Genomic DNA, 27,173 nt, shown 5'->3' on the forward strand with positions numbered 1-27,173 from the left:
GTCAGAAATRCTMTGGATTTACATTGTCATYGATTTTYAATGGAAGTCAAAGGTGCACAAGCTCACTCAAAATCTTCTGCTTTGAGACAAGCCACACAACAAGCTTCTAATAGGACTCTCTCAGTACAAAAAAAAAAATTATAAAAACAGTATTTCATGGATGAGTACACCCCCAAGCTCTAATGCCAGTCAATAGATTCTTTTCCTACAAAATAAGGTATATTTCATTGCATCAGCTGGATGTCATTCAAACATATGTCTGAGTGTCTTGTATGGAACAGTTAACATTATGAATTTTTCAGAAGTCAGACTTTGAAAAGCTTTTCAAAGTTTACRATCACATCTAGCTTCAAAAATGTGCATATTTTTTAAGGGTATGTAAGGAATATTTTCTATTCCTTTTTTTCGTTATTGAGTCTTGAGCTGAAGAAAACAATTAATGATGACAACAGAAATAGGACAAAATAGAGAATATTATCTGCACAGCTCCCACAGCATTTCCTTAGTCTCAGGGGAACTATTTAAATCATGTATAGCAAAAAAAAAGGATAAAAATGGTTATAAATGTCATATGAGTTTCATACAAAATCTGAAAATTTTATGGAATTTTGCAAAAAATACAGCTACTGGAGACAAGCTTTTGGAAAAAATACTCATCATATTTTTGAATCAAAGAAACCTAAGTTAGTGAAATTGAAGAAATGAAGTCAGTTATAAATTCATATGATCTTATGGGCTTATCAAGAAATGATAGTCAAGCTTTTGCTCCAGATGGTGCAATAGTGCTTGTGACATCCACTTTGAACTGCAATCTAGTTWTGTGTCAGGCAGGAGAGTCCATTATTCACTGCATCAGTGCTGGGGAAAGAAGGTTAAAAGTTCAAGACATGCCCCAAGTGATTAAGGTTGTAAAAATCAGGAGATATACCATGGGGAAAAAAATGCCACTCTTCCTTTTCTTCCATACTCAGTTTGTTCCCCAAAAAATGTGTTTAACTAAAAAAAACAAAACGAAAATGCAAAACAAACAAACAAAAAAAAAACAACAAACTAAACAAAAAAACAAAAACCCAAGCCAAAACAACAATAACAAAAAAAAATAGGATACAGGAATGCCCCAATTCCCTACAGAAATGTAAAAATTATCTTTTTATTTGAACTCCTTAAACCGCTCGKCTATCAGCTACGCTTTTCCTAGAAAGAAACATAAAGGCTTCTCTTAAAATCTGTCCACAAATTGCAGGACTTGAGGACTCATTTAACACTATTTCTCAGTTGTGATATTAATTTCAACTATTWCACACTTGTAACTAACCCAGATTTCAAACTTTATTTTTCACATTCCCCACAGATCACTGATTCATCCAGTAGTCAGGCTTTGATTCTCAGTCATGTAAATCTTTGCTCTGTTAACTATAACACGACCTGCAAATTGCTTCCAACTACCCCAAAAAATTCTTCTTTTGGAACTGCAAGTGCTGATTCTTCAATACTTGAGCAAATTTAGATTTCTAACTCAATATAAAAAGAAGAGGATGAAAAACCTGAAAGGTGAAGCTGAAAAAAATTTAATTCAAAAGTATCTTCTATAAAATTCTTCATAGTGAGGCAATGAATGGTAAGTATTTCCAAAAATAGCGTTTTAGTGCTCAGAACCTTCGAAAAGTTATGAAGTAATTCTTTTCAGAAAGGTCTTTTCTTTCAACAAACAGGTACAAAGGAGTAATTCCATTGTAATAAATTTTCTGTCTGACATTTTCTAACCCTCTATTTATCTCTGAATTTGATTGCACATTTGTATAAATTGTATTATGTACTATAAATGTATYATGCCCATGTTGCCACATCCTCTTTGAAATTGTCAGCACCTYGTATGCAATAACTGATGTATGAGCACACATTTTCATGTAATGGAAAATATTGAATATGAATTTCACAAAGCCTGATAACATTCAGACTCTGTTTATATTTGTAAGTGTGTTAGCATTTCAGAGTAGGATAYTGAAATGCACAGACAAAAATCCCTGTAATCCATCACATCAGGGTCCCTGAACTACATAGAATTTAATAATGCCTTAAAGCTCACAACAAAACACTTCAATATACTCACACAAAGAAATCTTGTAGCAAACTCGTGATATCCAAGACTAAACCTAGCATTCATCAGCAACCTGTGCATTACATTAAAAAAATCTATACACTAAAAAACCCGCATATATCACATAAATTTGGGGACAATCTTTTGTAAACTCAAAACTCAGTTCAAAAACATGTTTTTAAATACTGTGTGTTCCAAATYACTTTTGGAGTTAGAATGATAAATCAAAGCCTATGAGCTCTCACCCTGCAGTTCAGCAGGCTCCTTTGGGCAAGGCCAGGCTCACCCTCGCACAGCAGGAGCTGAACAGACCCACAGGAAGGATCCTCAAACTTTGGAAAGAAATTAGTACTAAAGCCACTCAGCTTGAAGGAASCATTGGAGCGGAGAATGATTACTCAAGGCAAATCAACTCTCATATGAGTACTTGGGAAATTAAAGTAATAGTGCTGGGGGGTGGAAGAAGACTTACATACTTATTAGAAAATTCCAAATATGCAGTATATATACTATTTAAATTTTTGCAAAGTTTTTATCTAGACTAAAACTCCAATCTAAATGTGTTCAGCCATGTTCAAGGACAAGAATCTTTTGTTTACTCTTATATGTAAAGTTATATTTAGCTTTGTTATTGGAGTTTATTCTTTAKAGAGTACAGAATACTAAGAATAAAAAGAAACACTACAGAAACATTTTAGGTATAAAAAGAAAAATCATTAAAAAGCCTTTTTTTATKAAAAAAATTGAAATGCCTCAAAAGCAGTAATGAACCTCTATGAAATGTTTGTATCACCAAGCTTAAAAGACAATCCTGATTTTATTGGAAAAGYCATGCAGTTTTTATGTACTAAAAGCTGACTTGAAAGAAGCCCTTGTCAGTGGAATGAGCAYATATTACTCTTCTGTGAAATCCTACAAGAACACAGATGGCAGTGAGACCATGATCTTAATTGATTGAAGGGTCAAGTTTATATCTTTAAAGCAGCATTTTAGAACAGCAAAAAGCAAATCYTTCATGTGACACTTAAGCATGCAGTGATATACTAGGGTTTAAACTGTGCCCGATTAGCACCACATATTTATATACTCAGAGGAAATGCATGTGGAAAAGGGAACACACACAACACAGTATCAAACATGAGGAAAAGCTGACCATAATTTATTCCYTGGTACAAGTGTGATAGTAAAGGCAAGAGGTGAGAAAAAAATCCATACAGTTGCTCTCAAAAGGAACATGACCCATTTCTTTATGCATSCAGAATAAGAGGCAATCTAAAACATTTGAGGCAAAATCTGTTAGAAGACATCATGTCACCCCTAGGAATGTTATGATTGCAATTATGCAGATGGGGTTTTAATGTATGTGTTGATATAAGTGAAGCACCCTYACTGTTTAAAAACAAAAACCAGAACTGCTACAGGGTGTCATTTGTACCCGGTCATTTTTCAAAGGCCAGAGTTACACCAATCACAGGCTTTTCCTTTTCGTMACTGGGTTTGTTCTTTGGCTCTTGCCACATATACTTTGATTAGAGAGTTTTTAATTGCACTTTAGCCTGTTAGCACCATGGGGCCAATAAAACTAAGAGAAATAGAACTAAATTCTTTTCATTCAACACRACTGGTAACTAAACACCAATTAATTACACCCACACAAGCCTAATGAAGATAATGGGGTTGCAGAGAGTTCACGGATGGTATGAAGTGGCTTGTGGTATCCTAACCTTAATCAGTTAACTACTTTGTAATAGGGAGGATCACAGGATAAGCTACCCTCTTTCTACATGCTTACAATTACTATTCCTGTTAATGGAAATTACATGGCCATACAGATAATTCCTTCACTTGATCATGAACCAAAAATGATAAATACTTGAGAGGAATCCATACTASTACTTCAAGCAGTTTATTAAAAACAAGAGTATAGGGTTATTAAATAAACTGAGTAACACTCTGCTTCAGGAAATTGCTTTGCTTAAAGCAAACCTGACAAATTTCTCCCCTTCCAGAGRGGGGAAATCCACAGCTTCTCTGGGAAACCTGTTCCAAAGCCTCACCAGCCCCATAGTAAAGAATTTCTTCTGAWTATTTAATCAATGTCCATTGCAGTTTAACGTCATTGCCCTTTCTTGTAACGCTACATACCCTTGTAAAAGGTCTCTATCCATCATTCTTGCAGGGGGGCCTTTTAGGTACTGGAAAGGGCTCTAAGGTTTCCCTGGAATCTTCTCTCAGCTGAACAATGCCAACTCTCTCAGACTATCTTCACTGCAATCCATCTGGCTAATTCCTCATGCCCCCAATAGCTCACCCTCCAAAGCCAGGRCTCTGCACTGTGGGGATTGGGGTATCGTGTGGCACTGTATCCAAAGCCTCACAGGGCTTCTGGGCACATCAGCAGTGGCAGAGAATGAAATGTTCTGGCTTAAACATTGCTAGGAAGCAGTTTTGCCCATCATGGCAAAGAAGCTGAGACTACCCAAGCCCATCCCTTCACCTGACCACAACTTTGGGCTGTCACTTAAGCTGCCTAATGGAACTTGAGATACAATAATGGTGACACAATTGTTCAATAACCTTAGGTCTAGGGACAAGGAAACAAGACTAAGGGAGAAGAATTTATCCACAGGAAAGCCAAACCCAGCAGCTGTCCTGAAAATCAGCTCYGACTGGGTTTGGCCTGGGGGAGGCCATAGCCCACTGGCTCATATACTGAGGCCAGGTTTGCACACACTCTCCCACAACCAAGAAAGGAAGGAGGAGAGTTTTGGGCTGTGGCATGACCTCTGTCTCCCTCTGCCTTTCACTTACTGTTAAATAAAACCCACACTATGGACTTTGGCATATGGCCTTGTTTGCACCCTAATTCGGGCAGAGGCATTCCTGATCATTTTAATGACTGGATCATAASAAGGGGCTGGAAGCCCACAAGCCCTGGGGCTGTTCCATGCCACTTCCAGTGGGATCAGCTGTTGAAGGGTGCYRGGTGTGGCCCTTTGTGACATAGTGTGTTGTGTCAGGGCCCTGGGTGATGYGGGACCTTGTGATGYTCAGAGGCCATTGTGACATGGCAGGGGGTGTATAAGGAGCCCTGGGGTGCCCAGTCCCATGAGAGATTCTTTCTCAGCAGGAAGCAGCTCCCAGGATCCCTGTGTGCCAGACAATGTCTGACATGGAAGAGGACAAGGTGAACCCCAACTCCCAGCCCCCCAGCCCCTTGCCCTGCTGTCTGGAAGAYCAGGCCCTCAGCAGGCAGTGGCTGGGSACAGGCAGTGGCTCAGGCCTGGCCTTGTTGGACACTGAGGAGGAGGRGGCCCTTGTCCACATGGATGAAGAGTGGGAATATGACACRGATCAAGAGCTTTCCCAAYTGGAGCATGYKAGCTGCCATGAGCTTTGCCTCTGGCAGGAAGTCCCAGTCCAAGAGTTTTACCAAAGGCAAGAAGAAGTGGTCATCCGGGAAGTTYCCCCATGGGGAGCTCTGAKRCACCAAGAGTTGCATCMRAGGGAGGTAGGTGTCACAGTCCAGAGGGGAGATGGCACAGAGCAAGAGCTGTACCAGCAGGAAGAAAGTGTGACAGTGCAGGACCTCTACCACTGGGACGAAGAGGATGAGAATTATCAAGGATTGTCCCAGTGGGAAGAAGATCTGACATGCCAAGAGCTGTGCCAGTGGGAAGGGGAGGCAGACCAGGAGCTGCCTCCKTTGGAAGATGTGCGAGGCCATCCACTCATGGACCAGTGGGGAGAGTGCATTTGTTACGAGATCTGGGACAAATTCTTGCACTCAGAGAAGGATGAGGATGCCCAGATTTGTGCCCAGGAGGGGCCTGGCTCTTCCAGCAGTATGGGCACCCAGAGGGCAGGAGAGGGAGCTTCTGCTGCTCTGGCTGGAGCTGCTGAGAGGAAGGAGCCTCTGCCTTCCCAGGTGGAAAAGGCATCCGGCTCTTCTGCCCTCAGGGAGGAGGTGCCATCGGCAGGGRCAAAGATCCCAGTCCGTGCCCCACCCTGCCCCCCAGGTTACAACCAGGATCTGTGGGACTTAGCCTGGCGCATCAGCTGTGAGGTCGTGCACAAAGCTTGGCTTGTGGTGGTCCAGGAATCTTCCCAGCAGTCACAGGAACAAAGGGGCCTGGAGCAAAGCACAGCTGCAGCACTGGAAGCAGCAGCTCCAGCAGGAAGGGAGGGAGGAGTCCAAGCCCTCAGTAAGCAGCAGAGAAAGGCAGACAGGAGATCAGTCCTGGCAGAGGAAGAGACCGAGGAGGGGGCCTTGGCTGGGGAGTTTGAGTATTCTCAGAGCRAAGATGAGGAATACACAAAGTTCTCCCAAGGAGAAATACAGAAATACCAATTGGTGTCCCAAGGGGAACCCTGCATAGTGTGGGTGCTGGCCCTAGAAGAAACTGCTGAATGCCAGGAAGAGTGCCCAGGGGAAGCCTGCATTGAGCAGGAGCTGTCCCCAGGAGATGCTGGGGGAGACCAGGAAGGGTGCCCAGGGGAAGCCTGCATTGAGCAGGAGCTGGCCCTAGAAGAAGCTGGTAGCTATCACAAAGCCTGCAACTGGGATGAATGCATTGAGAAAGAGCTGTGCTACGTACATGTGAGTAACTACCAAGAAGTTTTGGACTGGGAAGAAGGCATGAAGCAAGGCCTTTCCCAAGGACAGTTTGGGAGCTCCCAAAACCTCTCTGATTGGGAAGAATACAGCGAGCATGAGCTGTCCCACGGAGATGTTGCGAGCGACCGAATTTCTGATTGGGAAGAGTCCATTGGCCAAGAGCTTTCTGAAGAGTCTGTTGGCCAGCAGATAYCCAAAGAGAATGGCAAGAGACCCTCCTCACAGTCGAGCTGGGAAAATGACAGTGACCAAGACTTTGWGCAGGACAGCTGGGAACAGAGCATCGGACCCACATCCTTGCTGGGGGGGGAGGACGAGTGGGATGAAGTCAGCGTCCTCGAGCTCTGCGAACAAACATCCACAGAGCGAAGCCTCTCCAGCTTTGCAAGAGAGGGGCTCCCTGTGCCTGTCCCTCGTGAGGCTTGGGTTGAGCCCCAGGCATCAGAACTGTGCCCCCAAGGGCAGCTCTGTGCCTTACCTCCCCATCTGGAAGCCCAGGCAKGGGGGCAGGTGCCAGCAGCAGGGGCACAGAGCCTGGTGCCTGCCCCGAGCAGCTGCCCCCTCGGCCAGCAGCCGGCTCCCCACAAGAAGTGGCTCTCTCCCCTCGAGTGGGTGCGGTTGTTTGGCCTCTGCTGCTGCCTCTGCCAGRCACCCCAGCCCCAGGATTAGGGCCYRGCACCAGCCTGGACCCTGCAGATGGCAGCCGGCCCGCAGCCTGCCCCACGGCCCGGGGGAGACACATGCCCGGGGGACATTTGCCCGGACATGGCCCTGCAGCCTCAGCAAACCCCCGCTGCTTTGGAGCATCCCCAAAAAAAAACAAAAAAGAAAAAAAAAACAAAAATCAAATAAGAATAAGAATAAGAATCACAGTTAAAAAATGAAAAAGAAAGAAAAAGAATTAGAATAGGAATAAAAATAAGAACAATAGAAGGATTAAGCATAAGAGAAAGTAAAAAAGGGATAGGTATGAAAATGGGGGAAAAAAATTACTAGGAAAAGGAATGAGAATGATAATAGGAAAAGAAAGAAAACAGAATAAGAGTAAGAATAAGAATAAATAAGAATAAATAAGAATAAGGAAAAGGAAAAGAAAAAATAAGTTTGATGAAGAAGAAATAGTAGTAGTAGTAAATACTAAAAAGAAGATGAACTGGAAGAAGAAGATGAAGGTGAAAGATGAAAGATGAAGATGGAATACTAGTAGTAGCAAAAAAAATCATTATTCTAACAATAGTATCAAGTTAAAATACACATCCTCACATCCTCCAGCATCCCAGAATGATTTAGTTTGGGAAGGACCTCAAAGATCAGATTCTCTTCTGCTCTCTTTCTCTCTCTGACAACTCTTTCCTATTTCTTTCTATYTCTTTCCCTTCCATTTCTTAGTRTATAAAATCCATGTGAAATAAAATTTGYATGTGGTCATYATATGGTCTCATTTGCACCTTAATTCGGGCAGAGCTATCTCTSCCTAATCTGATCAGAATGCTCTCTGCCCAGTCTGTGTTTGTGCTTGGGATTGCCCCGACCCAGGTGCAGGCCCTTGTCCTCACCTTTTGGAATTTCATGATGTTGAGATGGGCGTGTCCAGGTCTCTCTGGAGGACATCTCTTCCCTCCAGCATGCTGACTGCACCAGTCAGCTCAGGGTCATTGGCAAACTTGCTGAGGGTGCCTCAGTCCACTGTCAATGCCACTGACAAAGATGTTTAACAGCACCAGTCCTAGCACCGACCCCTGAGGATGCCTCTTGTCACTGCTCTGCACTTGGACATGGAACCACTGACTACAAGCTTTTCCATGTGTCCATCCAGCCAATTCCTTACCCACCAAGTGGTCCATCCATCAAATCCATCTCTCCAGTTTAGAGAAAAGGATGTCAAATGCACAAGTTGAGGCAGATGACATCAGTAACTTTTCCCTCATCCACCAATACTGTTACCCCTTTGCTCTCTCAGTCCTTAACTTTTCCCTTTGCGACTTGGGTGGTGTAGCTGAGGCACTTAGCAGTGAACAGAGGCATGATAGGCATTGAGTGCATCAGATCAGCCTTCTTCATATCCTAGGCAATCAGTTCTCCCATTTCCTTCCAGAGAAGTCTGACATTTTCCCTAGTCTCCCTTTTATCTACAACATGTTCCTTCATGATGCATTTTATTTAGAGCCTGTTAAAGGGCAGAAGATGGAAAACTCATATAGAAGCACTTAAATGCACCAGAAGGCACAGCACACACTGGGTTTTATTATCTAGCATGCTCAATCATGCTCAGAGACTGCCATACCAGCAACATTACCTCCAGAAGTCTGTTCTTCCAGGAATCTTTCATTAAACTGAAGCTTTCTGGGGCAAGCTCGTGTGTGTGACACAGATCTGGCACTATTTGACTATTGCCACTCTGCCCTCTGACTGCACAAGCCCCTCCTGAAGCAGTTATGTGCCCAAAGGAGCAGCCTCCCACCACATCAGCTCCTCCTGAAGTAAGAAAATCTAATGAGGGACTCACTACCCACTCTCCTCCAGGAACAGGTAGTGTCAGTTTAGAAACTTTTCCAGAGGAAACAGCTTTAAAAAAAGAGGGTTTACCTCTCTGGAGAGGTACCATAGTATTTCTAAAGGATGTGAAAGGAAAAGAAAACGATTCCGTAGGGATTTTTCTTCATTATCACCCCACCTGGAGAAGTGAGCACACAATGAGCAAAGGTCCACACATATTGATTTTAGAGCTGGGGAAGTGTGCAGCTAACAGCTTTTTAAGTATCTCCATTTTCAGTTACTTCAACAAAATTACCAGTGAACAGGCGYAACAAAGTGAAAGTTTTTCTAGGAAATTGCAGACTAAAAATGATCATTTAGGTTGTGAAATGTTTCTTTTCATTGAAAGCAGAGCGCTTTCAAACGCGGGAGTTACTGTGGGCGTTTGGCAGCGTCGACTTCACCAGACATTTCCCCCAAACCACAGCCTGTCCCTGTTTCAGGACCATCATATTACCTGTCCCTGTTTCAGGACCGTCATATTACCTGTCCCTGTGTCAGGACCATCATATTACACAGTTTTGTTGCTCGGAGACTCTTTAAAGCCGAGGAGCGCTTGCTGGGGGTTTGACACGACCGGCCTCTGAGGGAAGCGCCAGCACCGCGCGGCATTGAGGAACCAAAGCGGCCCAAACCGAGCCATCCCGGCTCCCAGCCCGGCCGGGTCTGAGGGAGCAGAGCCCTGGGATCGGGCAGGGCGCCCTGAAAAGCCATCTCCCGGTCCGGGCTGGCGAGGAGCGGGGGAAGGGACGGGCGCTCCCCGCGTTGCCCGGCAGCGGCAGCGGCGGCGGCCCCGGCATGGCGGCGGGCGAGCAGCGGGGGCAGCTGCAGCGGGAGGCGGCCGAGTACTACCACAGGCTCCGAGTGCCGGAGCGGCTGGAGACAGCGCTCAACACCCTGTTCCTGGAGCGCCCCAGGGATCTCTACGGGGAGCTGGTAGAGGGGGGTGGGAGAGGCTTTTGCTGTGCCCGCGTCCGGCCTGGAGCGGCCCTGTGGGTGCCCGCGGTGCCGGGGCCGCTCCCAGCCCTCAGGAGAGGGGGCTCGGCCGCTCGGTGTCACAATTCCCCCCTGGGCTGGGAAAGAACTGCGATGGTTCTGTGTTTGTGGCCAAGTCCATGTCCGCAGCAGCCGGGCTTCTTGTCCTCTGCTGTTTGCTTGTCTCGACACAAAACCAAACCAATCCACAGATGGACTGGTGTTTGTCCCTAACAAAATTTCTGCTCAGCAGTGATGRCTCTGGGGCCAGCGGCGACAAGAGACTGACTGGGGGCTGTTCACACTGCAGCTGCTCATGAAAGGCAAATGGGCCTCGCTGGAAGGGTCGAGAATCAGACCAATTTTATCTCTTCCAACTTGGCACAATATTGTTGACTGTAATCCTAATGAAACATCAATTAGTGGCGATACTGGAATTGGCAGCACTACAGTAGCGAACAACTCTTGGAAAAAAGAATTCTAGTATGGTCTTTGATGGGAAAGTGGCTGTGAAATTGAAACATTTCATTCCATCTTAYACTGTTTCCCATCTCCAAGTGTTTTGCTGTCATCAGATAAAACTGATAAAACCTTTCCTTGCTTTATGTGGTAGTTGGCATGTTCCCCTTCTTTATAGCTCTAAGTGATTTGTAGTTTTCCCATTTGGCAAATTGTGGTTTGGTGACTCTCCAATGCCAGATTAAATAATGAAACTAGTAAGGAAGTATGTAGAAATCTTCATTAAAAACATAATCCTTTTTTTAAACCAACATTGGTGTTATTAAGTGTGACCAGAGTTAAATATACTGGATTATGATAGTTCATCAGGCTCACTAAAGATCATGTTGAAAGAAGAAAGAGAACTCTGCCTACCAGAAATCTTGGTTTCCACCTTTCTCACAGGGCTCAAAGCTTGCTGGAACATGTAAATCATAGAATCATAGAATATGCWKAATTGGAAGGRACYCATAATGGATTTGTTCAGAGGTGGATTTGATCGAAGCATCTTTCATGGCATGAAAACCTTTTTGCCTGGAAATTTGACTTTTAATTGAATTCTTTCTCTTTCATTTAAGGCTAACTACTTGTGTGAGTTTTCAAAAGCTCCCGTAATATGCAGAATAGTTGGAAGAAGAGTTTTTGATGGAGTTTTTCAACCAACATTAGAAGTGGAAATATACTGTATAGTTAGAAACTATGAGAAGGTAGGAGCTGCTTCTTCCTGTCTTATTTATTTAACTAGGACAATATCAGGGAGAGGTACTGTTCTTCTCACATCCCAAGAAATACTGTATTTTCCATCTTTTTGACAAGACATAAATCCCTGTGACTCAATAGTTTAGTGTGGTAGCTAGGAAAAAAATGTAGTGAAAAGTTAGACAGTGACAGCAACTATGAAAACCTTGTTTTCCATGAATTTGGCAATATTTTGTGAGTGGGATCTGATAGTGTATCTTTGTATATTAATATTTTTCCGTCTTAACAATAATATAGGCTTTCCTTACACCCCATGCTAACTTTATGAGTTCCCTTTCATTTCACCTTTTTCTTTAATTTTCAGATCCTTATAGTTCTCTTTGTGTGACACTYTTTCAGAAAAATACATTGCACGTGAAAAACAGCACAGATGAAGGCACTTCTTTTACACTGAGCTAACAGGTTGATGTGGGTGATAGTAAAGTCAAATATATCCATTTAGCATCTGCAGTGCAAAGCTGATGGCTCACCTCTTCCCTGTCTTGAAATATTGAAGTTACATCTTTGCAGCTCTAGCTATTGTGGARTAATTGTTTGTACTTCCCCTTAGTTAAACTCTGGTTCATTTAATTCTTGAATTACATGTAACCTCATAGATATTCACAGGATGTAAAGTTAATACTGTTAGTGCAAACAACTAAGGGAAAACTGTAAATGATGTCTTCCTTAAGTGAATTTTCTTACTATCATTTATTCTTCATCAGGACTGAGAGATAGGTTTAAGKTACCTAAGTAAGACAAAAGTAACTTACCATGAGGATGGCATTAAGTATGAGTGCTGATGAATCATGGTACAACAGGCTACCAACAGCTACAATAAAAGGTGTCCTAATGACTGTATGGTCCTTAAAATAACTCCATTCTATTGTGATAGCATAATACATGTATAAAGCAGACCTGTCAGAGGGGTTTTGCCTATGTAGTTATAATTTAGGTCAAAAAACTTGAAGCATGTCTGCAATTACCAAAGTACAAGAGGCTACAAAGAAGGTACTGGATRAGAAAAGACAAGTGGAGYAAATAGATTTGKARATACACACTTGTAGAGTTGCTAAGRACATATATTTCTTAGTCTTTCAAATGACATTTCCAAGTTAGAAATTCAATAGCATTTTAAACCTTTTTGTATTGTTTCATGGTCTGTGGTTTTGTTGCAGAGGATTTGTTCCATTGTAATAGCTTCTCATTCTCAAATACCTGAAAATGCTTTACCTGAAACAATTGAAGCTGATGAGAAAGAAAGAAATKACTCTGTTTGTGCTGCTGTGGAATGGGTCAATGGACCACTGAAAAAAATGTTAAGAGGCTTGAAGCCTATTGACCAGKGTCAAGCTGATAAGATACTTGGGTAGGTCCTGCATATTGTGAAAATTATTGYATTTGAAATATATACCACTAATTCATATTGTTAATGAAAAACATAGAGTATTCAATGTCTTTRCTATTTTGGTATTTTTAGGATGTAATGTCTGTCCCAGATCCATTTCACTACATTATTGCCTGCTTTTCATAATTATGATATAAAAATCATACTGATTTGGACTGCCACACTGAACATAGAGAGTGGCAAACAGACCTAATTGATTTTCACATGGACTAGACTTGGGAAAACCTTGATAAAGGGAATAAAGACTCAGTTGGAAAGTGAGTCTAAATAAGATTTAATGCATTGCTTACACTACTTTATATATCTTACATATTTGGTTTGCCTGAATTGGCTGTCTATGACCCATGGGTAAAGTTTCCACTTCATGCATSTAATTGAAATTCAGCCATCTCTGAGTTTGCAGCCACACAATAACGGATGTACAACTCACCTACCGGCTTAGCAACCTAGGCCAGGCTGGTGGAGTTATGACAGAGTTATGACAGCAATTGTTACTACTCATGCAAAGGAAATAAATCCTTCATGCTCTGATTGTCTGCTCAGAGCTGACTTTCAACCCAGTGTGTTTGCAAAGCTTGCACTAAGGTTTGTGGTACTTGCTCGTGGTTCATTTTGTTCAATCAATGCTGCAGATGACTACCAAAAAAGAGTGATATAATAAATGTATGGACTTCTYGAGCTTCACACAGGGAATCTGTGGCAGAAGCTCAAATACATGCACTTAATCTACCTCCTAACATGTTCTTTAGCCTGTATCACGTCTACTTATCACGTGTCTAACAGTGTTTTGACCCAGTAATTTTTATGCCTCTTCCCTCAGTGAATACTTTGCAGACAGGCTAGAAGAAGAACAGCAAATTCAAAAGCAAAAAGAAGAAGAAGAAGCAGCAGCAAAAGCCGCTCTTGCCCCTTCTCCACCCCCAACACCTAGGCCAAGAAGAAGACCAGGTTGTACTTCATTTAATTTTAGTATTTTCTGCAATACAAATACTGATAAAGGTTCTGAAAGATATCCTGTCTCATGTTTAAAGAGTTTGGTTACTCTCTCCTGACCTTTTTTTGATTGCAGCAGTTTCTGCAGCAAGATGAGGGAGGGGAAAATACAGTTTCCTCATCATTCACATGCAGTGGTTGAACAGAGTTTCTGCCTTTGTTTTACTGTTGGTTTAGACAGGAGGTTATTACTCTTCAGAGTGAGGAATAAGAATGGAGGAGGATGCAAATGAAGAATAAAAATGAAAATTATAAGGAAAGAAAAGGAAATCACAGAACTGAGCAGGAAAATGGAACTAGAATTATGATAGAAGTTGAAAACAATTGAAAGAGGGAGGAAGGAAACTTTCCTTCTGACACTGAGAAAAGGAGGAAACACAGAGGAAAGCAAAAGAGAAAGAAAGAAGGCTATGAGATGGGAATGATGGGTAGTATAGAATAGAAGTAAGCAAACAATCCTACTGAAGGAAAAAGGAAAAAATGGTGTGAGACCAGAAAAACAAGGTAAGAATATATGGCCAAAACCAAACAACACAAAGGGAAAAACTACCATATGTTATCTCCATGTATACATTAAACTCAGACAAAAAAGGGTTGTTATCATTCATTGGAAGGGCAGAAAATTTTGGCAAATTATTATTTTAGTCAGGCAATAATGTAATTTTCCAAGCTGTTTATGCAAAAGTTGAGAATTTAAGGAGCATAATAAAGAAGACTGAAAACATGCTTTTGAAAGGAACCTGAAAAATTATGTAATGTAATTGGATTCAAACACAGATAAATAAAAATACATATTTCAGTGGCTGAAAAGAAACAGATTTGAAATGCTTTTGAAACCAGAGTGAGGACAGATACTCTGCTTACTTGTAAGGTCATTCCATATAAAACAACAAATTTAAGGTTTTGAAAAATGAACTATTATTTTTTAATAATAAACACACTCTCTGTCTTGTAGTAAAGATGACGTCAGTGGAACTCCTCCCACCTGCAGAACCTGCTGAACCAGTGCTGTGTGGCAGCTTGGCCATTGGGGGAACATCACTTGCCATAGCAAAGGCTGGGGCCACCATTAGACGTGTCCCATTGTACTTACATATTGCACAGCTGAAACACCATCAGGTACTTGTAGCTTTTGTAATTTGGTTTCTTTTATCCTAGTTATCATAATTATTGCTGATTTCTGCAGCCAGTTSTGACAGTGTTATTAAATTTACTTCATAGAATATACTCTTCACACTATTGCCTGTAGCAGTCTTTGAGCCCTGTGCCATAATTAAAGTATGTAAGAAATTTTTCTGATTTTTACTTTTTTATTTTCGCCTGGTACTCCCAATTACAGAAGTCACCTCAAGAAATAATGCTACCAATCCCAATGGTTACTGTGTTGAACTGTGAAAAAAAATTACCTACAAAACTGAAATTAGTGAAAGAAGTTATATTTATACCACCAGTTGAGTTATCACTCAAACAGGTACTGTTTCTTTTCTTTTTATACAAATGTATATTCTACAGACATCATACTATCTACATATGTAATTTTTTTTGTTGTTACCTTGTAAGGCTGAAGTTTTAACAGATGTTAGTGCAGAATTCTAACACTAATAMAATTAAATTAAGTAAAAAGATGATTTAAAAGAAGAACCATGAAGATTTAAGTTTAAAATGTATGTTTTTATAAAGGAAAAATAAATAAGGCATTGAAGAGGTTAAGGAATTGTGTTACACAATAATAGATTTTGCTTTAGTAGATTATAAATATTATCAGTTGGTTGGTGTAGCATACAAAACAACAAAACTCATAACAAATTCACAGGAAAGCGTTACATATTAGAGAATAAGTTGYTTTAAAATGAAATTGTGACACTAGAAGGGAATACAAAGAGCAAGAAGATGGGTGAGGCAGATGGGATCAACCCTCCCTTTTTTTTGTTTAGCCATGTGTTGCATTAAAGAATGTATCTGCACAAGATGCCTCCATTACGGCTGTGATTTCTACTTTGTGTGCTTGTGACCTGAACAAATAGCTGAGCTCGATTCTCTTTCTTTTTTGGCTTTCCTTTATTTTGGATTGTCCCCCAGAGCTGTTAATAAGGTCACTAATTCTGCCCCGTTCAAAGCCAGAACGCCTCCCAGTGCTCATGGGAGAGGAGGAAGGTGTTTGCTGCTGTGCAGGACACGAAGCTGTTTGTCCTRTGTTGTTGGCAGCTATGACTGACTTCTGCCCCCTTCAGTACTCCTTTACTGGCAGTTTGAGRAAATCTGAAATGTCCTTTACCAAGTTAACGCTCAACATTTGCTAGATCAGCTGAAAAGGAAAAAGAGCCTTGTACTAAAAGCAATACATTCATTTAATTGGAGTGTTCCCCAAAATGTTTAAAATGAAGACAGTGATTTTTTTTTYYCCYCTGCTTCCTGGAAGTAGTCAGAAGGTAGATACATTCAATCTTGTCAAAGTTTAGGAAGTCTTAGGCTGAGTCATAATTGTGAATGGGGATTATCATCTGATAAACTTCTCAGATTTTAATGCAGACCTGCCTATCGTTTACTTGTTAGATTTTGGAAGGGCTACTTTTGGGGAAGGCACTGCTTTCCTTGGCATCCCATAATCAAATATTCCTGCTCATTCCACTGCTACAAACTCTTTATCATTGACTGCATTTTGTGGGYGGAGAGTTTGTGTGAAGGGGTCTGCAATGATTTGGGGTTTTTTTTTAAGACTTTGTATTAAAATTTGCATTTAGAATAGGCGTGTCTCTCTTCTGATTTAAGCTGCTAATAACAAATTAATACAACTTCCTTTTGAAGATTACTGTTATTTAATTTCAGGGCATAGAAAGAATTCTGGATATTCAGAAAGAAATGATAAAACTGCTGGAGTCTGCAGGCAAGGTACAATGAAAATGTATACTAAAACTGTGATGTATTTAATTTGATYTTTTTACTGCCACTGTCCTTTTAAACATACAAGTGGAAAACATCTAACTGTTACAGGCTCATAACACAAAACAGAAGATGTGTTTCTCTGACAGATGAATAAAACATTGGCCATTTAGTGATTCTAAATTAGAAAATTTGGAACAAAGCATTATTCTAAGCATAAGGCTTTCTGTTTACCTGAWGAAATAGACTGGGAGTGAATGGTATCAGAAGGAACATACAATATATATTCTGATCTTGCTACACCTCTCACACACAGTATATTTTATTCAAGGTACTATTACTGTAGGAGTAAATCAGTCTTGGTRTGTGCATGTGCTTTTTGGAAAGAAAAGTGGTTGGGTTTCTCCAAGTACAGGGTCTAGATTCTCATTTCTAAGATCTCCTGTGTTTTTGATGGTCTAGGTGAGAATGTTTTGGAAAGGAAATGATGGTTGGACAGAAGTCCACATAGAAATAAACATTTTAAATGAGTAACCACCATAATACAAAAAATATTAAACTATTAAATRAAGCTATTTCCTAGCTTTAATATTTGCGATCTTTTTAGACCAAAATTCAGTCAATTTTTTGTTCTTTTTTTTCTGAGGTGTCTCTGTCATCTTTGTGTTTTTCCATGGAATTGATTTCTTTCTTCTTTCACTCCAGCAGCCTGGTTCACAAGCTGACAGTAAGAGAGGAAGAACACAAAATTCAGGGAAGAAAGCTGCGGTAAGGAAAGAGATTTTAACTCTAAGCTTTCAACAAGGTATTAACAACAGCAGGGAACCAATATGTTCTTAAGAAAGGAAGCATTAATCTACATCACTATTTTGGAAAGGTCAAGGCAAGACTTAAATATTCCAAATGCTCATATTTTACATAGTAATTTAGATTCTTCTGACTATACCTTCCCTTCCTGTGGGACAGTAGTGAAAATAGGGGAAAATTTCTAGGATCTGGTMATTTTTCTCACGTCAATTCATTTTACCAATCCTGGTAAATTATCCAAATGAGCATTTTTCAGGACTGTAGCASCTGCAGAGAACATGCCATTCTGATCATGTAGGCCATAAAATATGACCTGTAAGTCTTGCAGATTATGCTGTTTCCTAACCCTGGGAGCAGAACTGCCCTCTTTATCATTCTGCATTCAGTTCCCAGGGCCAGTCTGAGGTTGTGGTTAATGGCAGATACAAACCAGTAGCTAAAGGGCAGTGCTCACAATATTGCAYGGAACATTATTTTATATAACTCAAATCTTTTTTGAGTTATAAGGGATCTTTTTTATCCCTTCAAAACCTGTAGTTTGTAGATGAGTTTYCCAAATAGTGGGATAGAAATGCCATGAAGGTTTTGCTCTTCATTCTGAGACAATTTAAATATTATCAGGTGAGAATTGTCACTGTTGTGAGGTACAAAAAAGGAAAGGATGAACAAAAGCTTTGTTATTTTGCTGTTGCTTTAACAACAAAAAATTCATCATCATTCAGTTGCTGGCCAATGTTTTCTTGGTGGGCTGTTTCCATATTAGTATCACAATATGTACTGCAATCATAAGGTAGAATATTTCTGTAAGATGTGCAAGAGGAAACAATGCATTAGATTATCTGAAAAAAAATCCATTTATTTCAATGGGAGAAAACAAAAGGAGACAGGAGTGAAACTGAGTTTAAAACTGAAAAAAAGGTACATGTTAATTTGAATTTTTTGGGAGAAAAAAAAAGGAAAAATGGCGAAGTAGTGAGGAATTCATTTTGCTTATAGAAGTAAAAACTAGACAGAGAAAAATGTTTTTAAATAGATAAACAGTGCTTTTAATAGAATGTTACAAGGCACAACACATGGATGCCTTGAAAACCACATKAAACTGCAGATTTAACCTCCATCTGAATTGCAGGAAGATATCAGCATTTTTAGCTGTCTATTGCTGCATCCAAAATTCACAGACCTTACAGTTAAAAATCAGTGTTTTGACCTACACAAAAACTGAYAACAGTAAGATGTGAAATACTTGCTCTTTACAACTCTGCTTGKGGCTTATGTCCAGTAATAGTGTCCCTGAAGCAGACAGCTGCAGGCAGCTGGGCTGGAGGTGTTTGCTCTCTATGAAATTTGTTTCTTCTAGAAGTATTGGAAGATTCATGAGGTTTCCTGAACACTGCATAGAGTCAGTATCAAAATTGTAGTTGAGATAAATGAGTAAAAGCTATTTAGAAAGGAGAATATGGTTTTGTSTCAAAAGGTTGGYCCACAGCACCAGAGCATTCATGACMACTCAGCGGTTGTTAAGAGTGTCTTTAAAATAATTTTTTAAACCAGTACTGATCATAGAAGACTGAGATCTACATGACTAATCATATTTCCAAAGACTATTAGCTCTCTACTCATTAGCATTTGATATTCCCTCTTTCCCAGAGAATTGTCCTTAAAGCATCCAAGATTTCTGAGAAYACATTTATAGTTTGATGACTAAAAGCAGACTGAAATGACTATAAAAAATGAAAAAAAATATAATATAYATGTGTGTAAATAAAGTGATTATTTTTGTTTTTCTTTCAGCCAAACATAACAAGAATATCACGCTTAGGCAGCCTGTCAATAGGATATGATAAYCTAGAACAACTGCTGCTCCTAATGGAAACAACTTTCGACAATATAGGTCTGGAGCTAGGAAAAGATATGTACTTAGCAATAAATTGTGCTGCTCATGAATTAGTGGATTATGTAAGTTATTTTTCAATATCTATTTTCTTGGGTTTTARGAGGAATGTAGATATTTGTTATTTATTGTCACATTGCAAACCCACCTACAAGCTCCTAACTCAATTTTTTTAAAGGTACCAATCAAGCAAACAGAAAGAATTATATCTGCATTTATAAATTCTGGTTGAATCTGCTTTTTTTTTTCCCCCATTATATTAAGCTCTTGCTTCTACTTCTTTTTCCCATTATATTAAGCTATATCTGTTGTTTWCTTCAAACCATCCTAACATTTCTATGTATTTTTACTATGGTGTRTTTATATACAGATTAGTGCTCATTTTGTTGTGCATCCACATTCCTTTATTAATTYTTAGGTTTTTAATGTTTTCATTTGACAAAATCTATCTCCTGAGGACGTCTTACAGTTCTTGCCCCTTATTCCAAGATCAATCAGATTTTTCTCTAAGCAGAAAAAGAAACTGCCATTTCTATTTAGTAGCTCGTGAGATTTTGTGTGTTTGGGTGTTCTGTAGTGCCAGAGCTTCCATTACCAATATATTTTGGAAATTTTGGAAAGCAGTTGCTCTCCTGGATGTGATRTCTGTACCTATACCAGAATGTGCAAAATCTTCACCACTGAATTCTCAGTAATTTTGTCATTGAACTGTTCAAGTCACTAAAGCAGTGGAAAAGCAGTGGATATCCTGGCAGAGTTTCACAGTGTGCCCTTAAAATTCCTCCCAGGCTGTGGTTTGTACTTCCCAGAATGACGAGACTGATTTTAAACTAGTCTTTTCTTTTCCTTTTGAAAGGGGAAAGAGGCAGGGAAAGGCAGTATCTTTTGAGCACTGAGGATGCACTCGTTTCCCCAGCGATATTTTCTTTATGAAAATGAGGGAAAAAATAGCGCCTTTGTTTTGGAAAAGAAAAATGAGATTTTTTTTCACACGAGATTCAATAAAAACGTCAAATATTGCTAACTTTGTGCTGTAACTGTGTAACACTGGCAGYGTTGCCTAGAAAATGCTGAAATAGATCTCTCTTCTTTTGGCAGTGGCATTGTTCAGGGACTTTGGCATGAGCCCACTGGAACCCACAGTGTCATTTTAGGCAGAGTTTTCTCTAACAATGTGCTGACAACTCAGACACAGGGTAAAGCAGAGGAGTGAATGCCTTCTGACTGAGGCACACACAGCCCACTGCCTTAACAGAGACACCCCTGTCACAMGATGGGTACACTCTGCTTTTCAAGGTCTTACTTTTCTTATCTTTTATGCTTTTTACTTTACCTTCTAGGAAAAAGGAAAATATGAAATAGTCACTGGAACGTTTAAAAGTCCTGATGAAATGGTCCCCATGTATGTGGAAATGATTGAAAATTAYCCTTTTATTATTGCATTAATAGATCCCTTAAGAAAAGAGGTAAGATACCACAGTGCAGTCCTTTAAAAACTGATAATATTGTTCAATGGCATATCACTGACCTTTTCTCAATTTTACAAAACATGTAAAATACAAAGCTTCTGGTTTTTGTGTCTTTAAGCACAAAAATATCACTAGAAGATGCATCTAACAATTTATTTGAAAATATTTTATTCGAAATATCCTAATTTTTCTATGCTTTTGACATAATTTCTGATGAAAAATAATCCTGGCATTAACAGAACACAGTATACATACTTGAAAGAATTACAAGAAATGTGATTGATTCTACTCGGTAAACCACTGTTATTTTTATTGCATTTTGCTCCTTATATACACAATTCAAATTATAAAATGAAATTTTTAAATTCAAGTGTATTGCAAAAAATCATGGGTAATGTAATATTCTATTATATTGAGCTGGAGAAGCAAAAATTTGAACATTGTTGTATATTCCTTAGAATCACCAAAAATATTTACTGCAATTCTTTGATCCATTCTGCAATTCTTTATCCATTCTTTGTGATGGATATTTGTAAGCAAAGTGCTGTCACTGGCAGCGTTGCTCGGCAAAATTTTTAAACTGAAAGTAAGACACCATATATTTTCCTCTGTGATTAAAGTTAGAGGAGTTAATTAGTGTAGCCAATCAACTACAACAATAAAGCACAATACTATTAAGCATGTTATCAAGCTCTAGATGGRTAAAAATGATTGTATAACTGTAAATATTYGCATTTATACATAAGGTTAAATTTCCACGTGTTACAAGAAAAGGAATAAAAACTTAATTGCTGCAGAACCTATAATTGTAGRCCAAGATTCTGCAGTTGCACAACTTAATAAAAATTTGCTCTRGGTGTCAAATTGCACTATATCTTAAAAATAAATACAGGGAGTTCATTTTCATGAACAAAACACAAAGACTGTGATTGAAGGCAGAAGCAAAGTGGTGTTGGCTTTGTGAATCTGTTCAGTGCCTGAATTAATAATTCTAAAACTGATAACTGCATCTCATTTTGTCCTTAACTGGAATTTTGAAAGTTCATTTTTTGCATAACTGTGTTTAGCATTACCTCACTCTGGTTAGCCTTGCCTCCCTGTGTTGTTTGATTCTGGCTCTCTGAATTACCATGYTCCAAAACACCAGGTTATTCCCCAYTCCTGCCAGGGCTGCAAACTTCCTGGAGAATTGTTATGAAAGAATGTATCTGCAGTGTGAGGATCAGCAGGAGAATCACAGCAGATTGTGAAATGCAGTTGGGAACAGAGTACAGAGTTAAAGGAAACATCATCACAAATCTCCAGGATTTACCCATGCCACATCTTTGCTCCAGATAATTAGATCCTTGAGGATTAGTTCTGGTACCAATTCAATATCATTGCCAGACACCAGACAACTTTGGTGCTTGAATTTAGACAATTGTTCAGCCTCAAAAATTTCTTTTTCTCTTAGGCACAGGCTTGAAATCCGTACAGGAATGGCCCCTGATGTTGATTGCAAGTAGATAGATACAAAAATCTGTCTGATCCACAGACCAAGAATAACACTGGCAGAATTGCAAAGTAGAAATGTTTTTAAAGTGAGAACTTTGCATTCTGTGGACACAAAACAAGCAAATGAATTRGTAAATTTCTTCTTTCAAATTCTTCGCGTATCCTTGTCCTTTATTTAGCCTGGACCATGTGCCATTTGGACAATGCATTAAAATAAAGAAACAAAGACCCTAAAAAATGGAGCTTTGCTGGAAAAGAGAGCATTGTATTCTGCTGTTCCCTATGGGTCCTGTGTCTCCTGTTCATTATTGTATGTTCAAACAACTATGACACTTAAAATATTAACACAGAAATAAATAGAACAATAAAAAACTATTTTAAATTCCATCAAAATAAAATAAATTTCAGGAAGGAAATCGAAATAGCAACCCCCGACACTTAATTTAATTTGAAATATTTTAAACTATATTTTATGCAAATAGTGTTGATTAATTTCAGATTAAAAATTATGTTTTCTAGCAAAATCTTAAAACTCAAGGAAAATCCAAATTGTATATTTTCTTAGGTCAACAGATCTGAAATACAATATAAAATTTAGTATGTTTTTTATGAATGATATATTTAAAATTAAACCCAAATTATTATTTAATTTTTGCCTCTCCAGTTAAGGTTCTCCTTCAGTTTAGTTTTTTTAATTCCAGTTCATACTTCATTTGTTTGTGCAGGACAGAGAACAGTGGAAAAATATCTATTGTGCCCTTGGTTCCAAGTGCTACCTGTTTGCTGAAGATGCTGCCACACACATTTCCAAACTCACAACTGATGAAAACATTAACATAGCAACGTGCAGTGGTGTGGTCCTAAAATACATTAACCAAACCAAGGTATCAGACCTCATAGAACTTACAGGAATTCTTGAGGGTGAGTAAAGTGGGAAAGGCTAAAACCAAACCCTACAAGCTACACTTGTAAATATTGCATCTTTTTATTTAATTATGGACACTTCTAATTTACACAGCACTTCTTGGGTGAAACTGAAATTCAAGTTTTGGTGCACAAATCTCTGTCCAGGGGCCTAAAACAGCATTCAAGGCTTCAGCTATAGTCAGTTAATACACTGTGAATGTTTTGAAYATGGGTGCCCTTTGACACTGCTGATCAGTGTCATGCACTTAGATATCAGAATTATAGAAAAGATATATGGTCAACTCACCTGAATTTTAACTAAYACTAGTGTTAATAATGGTGTTAATAATTAAAAATCCAAACAAGTCCAGACTGTTTAAAATTGCATTTATTGACTACGTATTATTGAGCCTTTGTGGTAACAGAACTCAGAACCTATTCCTATTCATTTCCTATGTAAGGTTTCCCTTTGTATCACATTTTCTTTATTCATTTTATACCCAAGGAATAGATGGACAAATTTAATATAGCAAAGTTTTCTTCTTATGCCTTAAAGACACTCAGAATTGCCATATCACAGTGAGTAAACAGCAACTAAAAGATTTCATTCAGTCAGGATGCTAAATTCTTCTTCACAATGAAGAAAAATCATTACTATAGTGAGGAGCACATTTAAAATAAATAGCACAGCCTGATCAGATAGATCAGCAAGAGACAGAGACTAGGACAGGATGTTAAATGTTCACTTATCTATCTGAAAATAAAGCAGAATGCTAATGTGGCAAACAAATAYAATTCATGTTTTTATGAGATGGGTTTTACTCCTGTTTGTATTTAAGCTTGGATAGCCCAAGGGTAAAAATAGAATAAGAAGTCCAAACAATTTCTGTGTCAAATATATAAAATATGCCCTAATGAAGGTTTTCCCTCCCGTTACATATAGGTCAAAGCTATATTACCATATTAGGAAGTCCAGATGGAGAATCTTTAGATGAGAGCCTCGTGGATCTGGTAAGTATTGAAAGCTGTTCAATTGCAGAATTGCAAAAATACTGCTTTTAACATGTACTATTTTTTAAGGAGAAAGCCTTTTTGTGCTTGAGAAAGAAACAACATTTTACAAAATGGGCTTTTTCTAGAGAGTTGCTTTTTTTCCCTACAGAGAGTTGTTATTCTTTTGAGTTTAAARAGAGCACACAGGAAATTTGCCAAAGCAGGGAGTATATTCAAAAGTGTGTATGATCCATTTGCTTGCTTTAGTTGACAAGAAACTGTGAATTACTTAAAACATTCCTAGTTTATAAGTAGTAGTAATAATATTTTAAGCAAAAATTCTTAACACTACTATATTTAGTCTTTTGCAAATAAAATTTCATTTTGTATGCCAACGAAAATTACTGTTTGCATCCGGCAAATCTTTCACAGAGAGGTTTTATTTCTCTGCGGAGAGATGAGGGTTCCAAATGAGAAGCAGGATACCGTGTTTAATTACTGGGAATGACTTCACTTGCCCRAGTGAGGAGTTTTTACCACAGCCCTCTCTCATTGCAGGCTGTCGGCCTGGGTGCCAGGTTTGTCAAGTTGGGAGGTCTGTCCCGAGGAGAAAGGGTGGCCAAATACAACCGGCTGCTGGCTATAGAGGAGGAACTGGCCGCCAATGGAACGCTGCGTACGAGCTTCTTTCTTACTTTGTTTTCAGCCTGCCATGAATGCGGGCACAAAGATTGCAGGGAGAATGATTGAAACTGCACCCCAGGAGGGAAGCCAAATCAAAAGGCTATAAATAAGGGCTGACAAAAAAAACCTAGGATAGCACTTGCCACAATGTATATTGTTGTCCTAATGGATTATCTGTTTACTGAATGTTAAAATAGACCCCTTCTTGAGGAGTAGCCTACATTAAGCTTTTTTTTCCAGAATTAATTGGTTGGAGTCTTGAAGCCCACGGTGCAAAAAGGAACAAAACAAAAACCATGCATGTAACGTGTCGAAAAGCTGCCAAAATGGAATTTTAGGCCAAATACCCCACCTCCCTCTAGCCCCTAAACATATATTGCTAACAAAACTTCATTTCACAACCTCTTTTGTATGTTACATTTCCAGCAAAATGTGTTAGGAAAGCTACAACTGCATGGGTAAGCCTTAAATAAAACCAAAGAAAACCCCAAGTTTACGATGCACATTCAGCCTTAGCCACTTGTATGCATCTGCCTGCCTGTTTCAGGATCTGCATCTTCTTTTTACACTGTACCAAGGCACTGTTAAATGCTTAACAATTCATTAGAGCCACTTCTTACTTGCTCAGGTATCAATCAAGCCAGAATAAAGACATGCAGTCTGAAGGGGAGGCAGAGAGACAAGGAGAGGAAGAAAGGAAAGAAGGGGTTTGTAGGAATTGCATTATGTCTAAGAAAAAGGAACATGAAGCAGAATTAAGTCATTTTACCCTCTGGTTTCTAATAATTTTCAGTGTTCTATACCTAGGGTAGCAGCACTTGACATGCACACTATAGAGCAAAGTTTTTAGTTGAGAAATTTTATTGAAAATATTTTGAGTTTTTTTAAATCTCCCCCTTGCTCATAAATAATCATTGTAAAAAATAGAAACATAGACAGAAATTCTCCTTTTTTTTGCTAAGAAAGTAGTTTCACAGAATGCACTTTTCAAAAACAAGACAGGTAATTATAGAACTATGAATTTTAACTGCCTCAGCAGAATTAATATATTCCCTCCTCAAATGGTATAGTCTAAACAAAGGCTCTCGAGTCTGACAAATATTTAGACCTATATCTGATGAAATGAAGCAGCTACAATCCCCGACACCGWTAATCATTTGGCAGAAATAAGCTCCAGTGCCTAAATCAACAGCAGGGAAATAGTGAGAGCAGGTCTGAGCTGCATACCAAGCTCTTCATTTGGCTGGGCTGGAGCTGGGAATACACTGGAGAGCTGTGCCGAGGGCACTCTAAGTGGCTCATGGCTGGGAGGTGACACTGGCCCATCAGGAGTCCCCAGATCCAGGGGGATCCAGGCTCTCCCATTGCCTGGCCCCTCTCCTGTGAGGAGTTCAGAGCAGCCCCAGTGCCACCAGCAGCTCCACCTGCACGGGSTGTCACCTCCTGGGTGACAGAGCAGCCTCCCTTCACCAGGCAGTGCCACAGGGCTCAGAGGCACTCAGGGGTGTGGGGGCATCGTGTGTTTGGCACAGGGGGGCTGAGGGCAGGGAGAGAGGAGTCAGAGCTGGGAAAAAACAGTGAGAGCTGTTGGTGACAGTCACTGTGAACTGCTGGTTATGGGATCAGCACTGGGACCGGGGTGAGGCAGGGTCAGCCGATGGGAACCTTGGCAAGAGCACCAGGGCAGAGGGGGGAAAATAGGGCAGCAAGGTGAGATGGTCAGTGGAGAAAGAAATGCAATGAATATCCCAGCTCGGGCTGATGTGCACCGATCTTGTAATCAAAGTGCTCCTTTCTTTCTAAAGATCAGACTTTTAAAAGTGTTTCAACTCTTATAAGCATCATGTGGCATTTTAAAACATTTGTGTGCACCAGAGATTACAGCAAAGCTCTGATGTGTGCATCCCCAGTTACAGCAAACATGAACTGCTTTTTTCTCTTCTATTTCAGGTAAAGCAAAACTTGAAGTTATTGATTGTGCTAAAGAATCACAGCCAGAAGAACAACTTCCTGATGTGCTTCCTGCCCCAGAGCAGGAATAATTGCCTCCACAGCTCTCAGTGAGCCCTGCAGGTTCACAGCCAGCCTGCTCAGTTCCCCCAGAAAAACATGCTAACCGAGGCTGTCAACATTAAATTTGGGACAAATTTCTAAGAAAAAACATTTTACTAAGAAACTCATATATT

At 39.7% G+C, this 27,173-nt stretch overlaps 1 protein-coding gene across 1 annotated transcript; it reads left to right on the forward strand.

Annotated features, from left to right (window-relative positions):
* The first annotated feature begins 10,049 nt into the window (after positions 1-10,049).
* On the forward strand, positions 10,050-27,029 carry ENO4 (enolase 4). Its single transcript, XM_057370313.1, has 14 exons — positions 10,050-10,187; positions 11,303-11,431; positions 12,641-12,831; positions 13,691-13,821; positions 14,819-14,982; positions 15,203-15,334; positions 16,690-16,752; positions 17,449-17,511; positions 19,342-19,506; positions 20,782-20,907; positions 23,130-23,325; positions 24,254-24,321; positions 24,862-24,979; positions 26,938-27,029. Exons 1-14 carry the CDS (start codon positions 10,050-10,052, stop codon positions 27,027-27,029), a joined length of 1,776 nt encoding a protein of 591 aa, XP_057226296.1.
* The last annotated feature ends 144 nt before the right edge of the window (positions 27,030-27,173 follow it).

The sequence above is a fragment of the Malurus melanocephalus genome, unplaced genomic scaffold (assembly GCF_030028575.1).
Source record: "Malurus melanocephalus ecotype Western Australia unplaced genomic scaffold, MMel_1.1 scaffold_122, whole genome shotgun sequence".
Lineage (NCBI taxonomy): Eukaryota > Metazoa > Chordata > Aves > Passeriformes > Maluridae > Malurus > Malurus melanocephalus.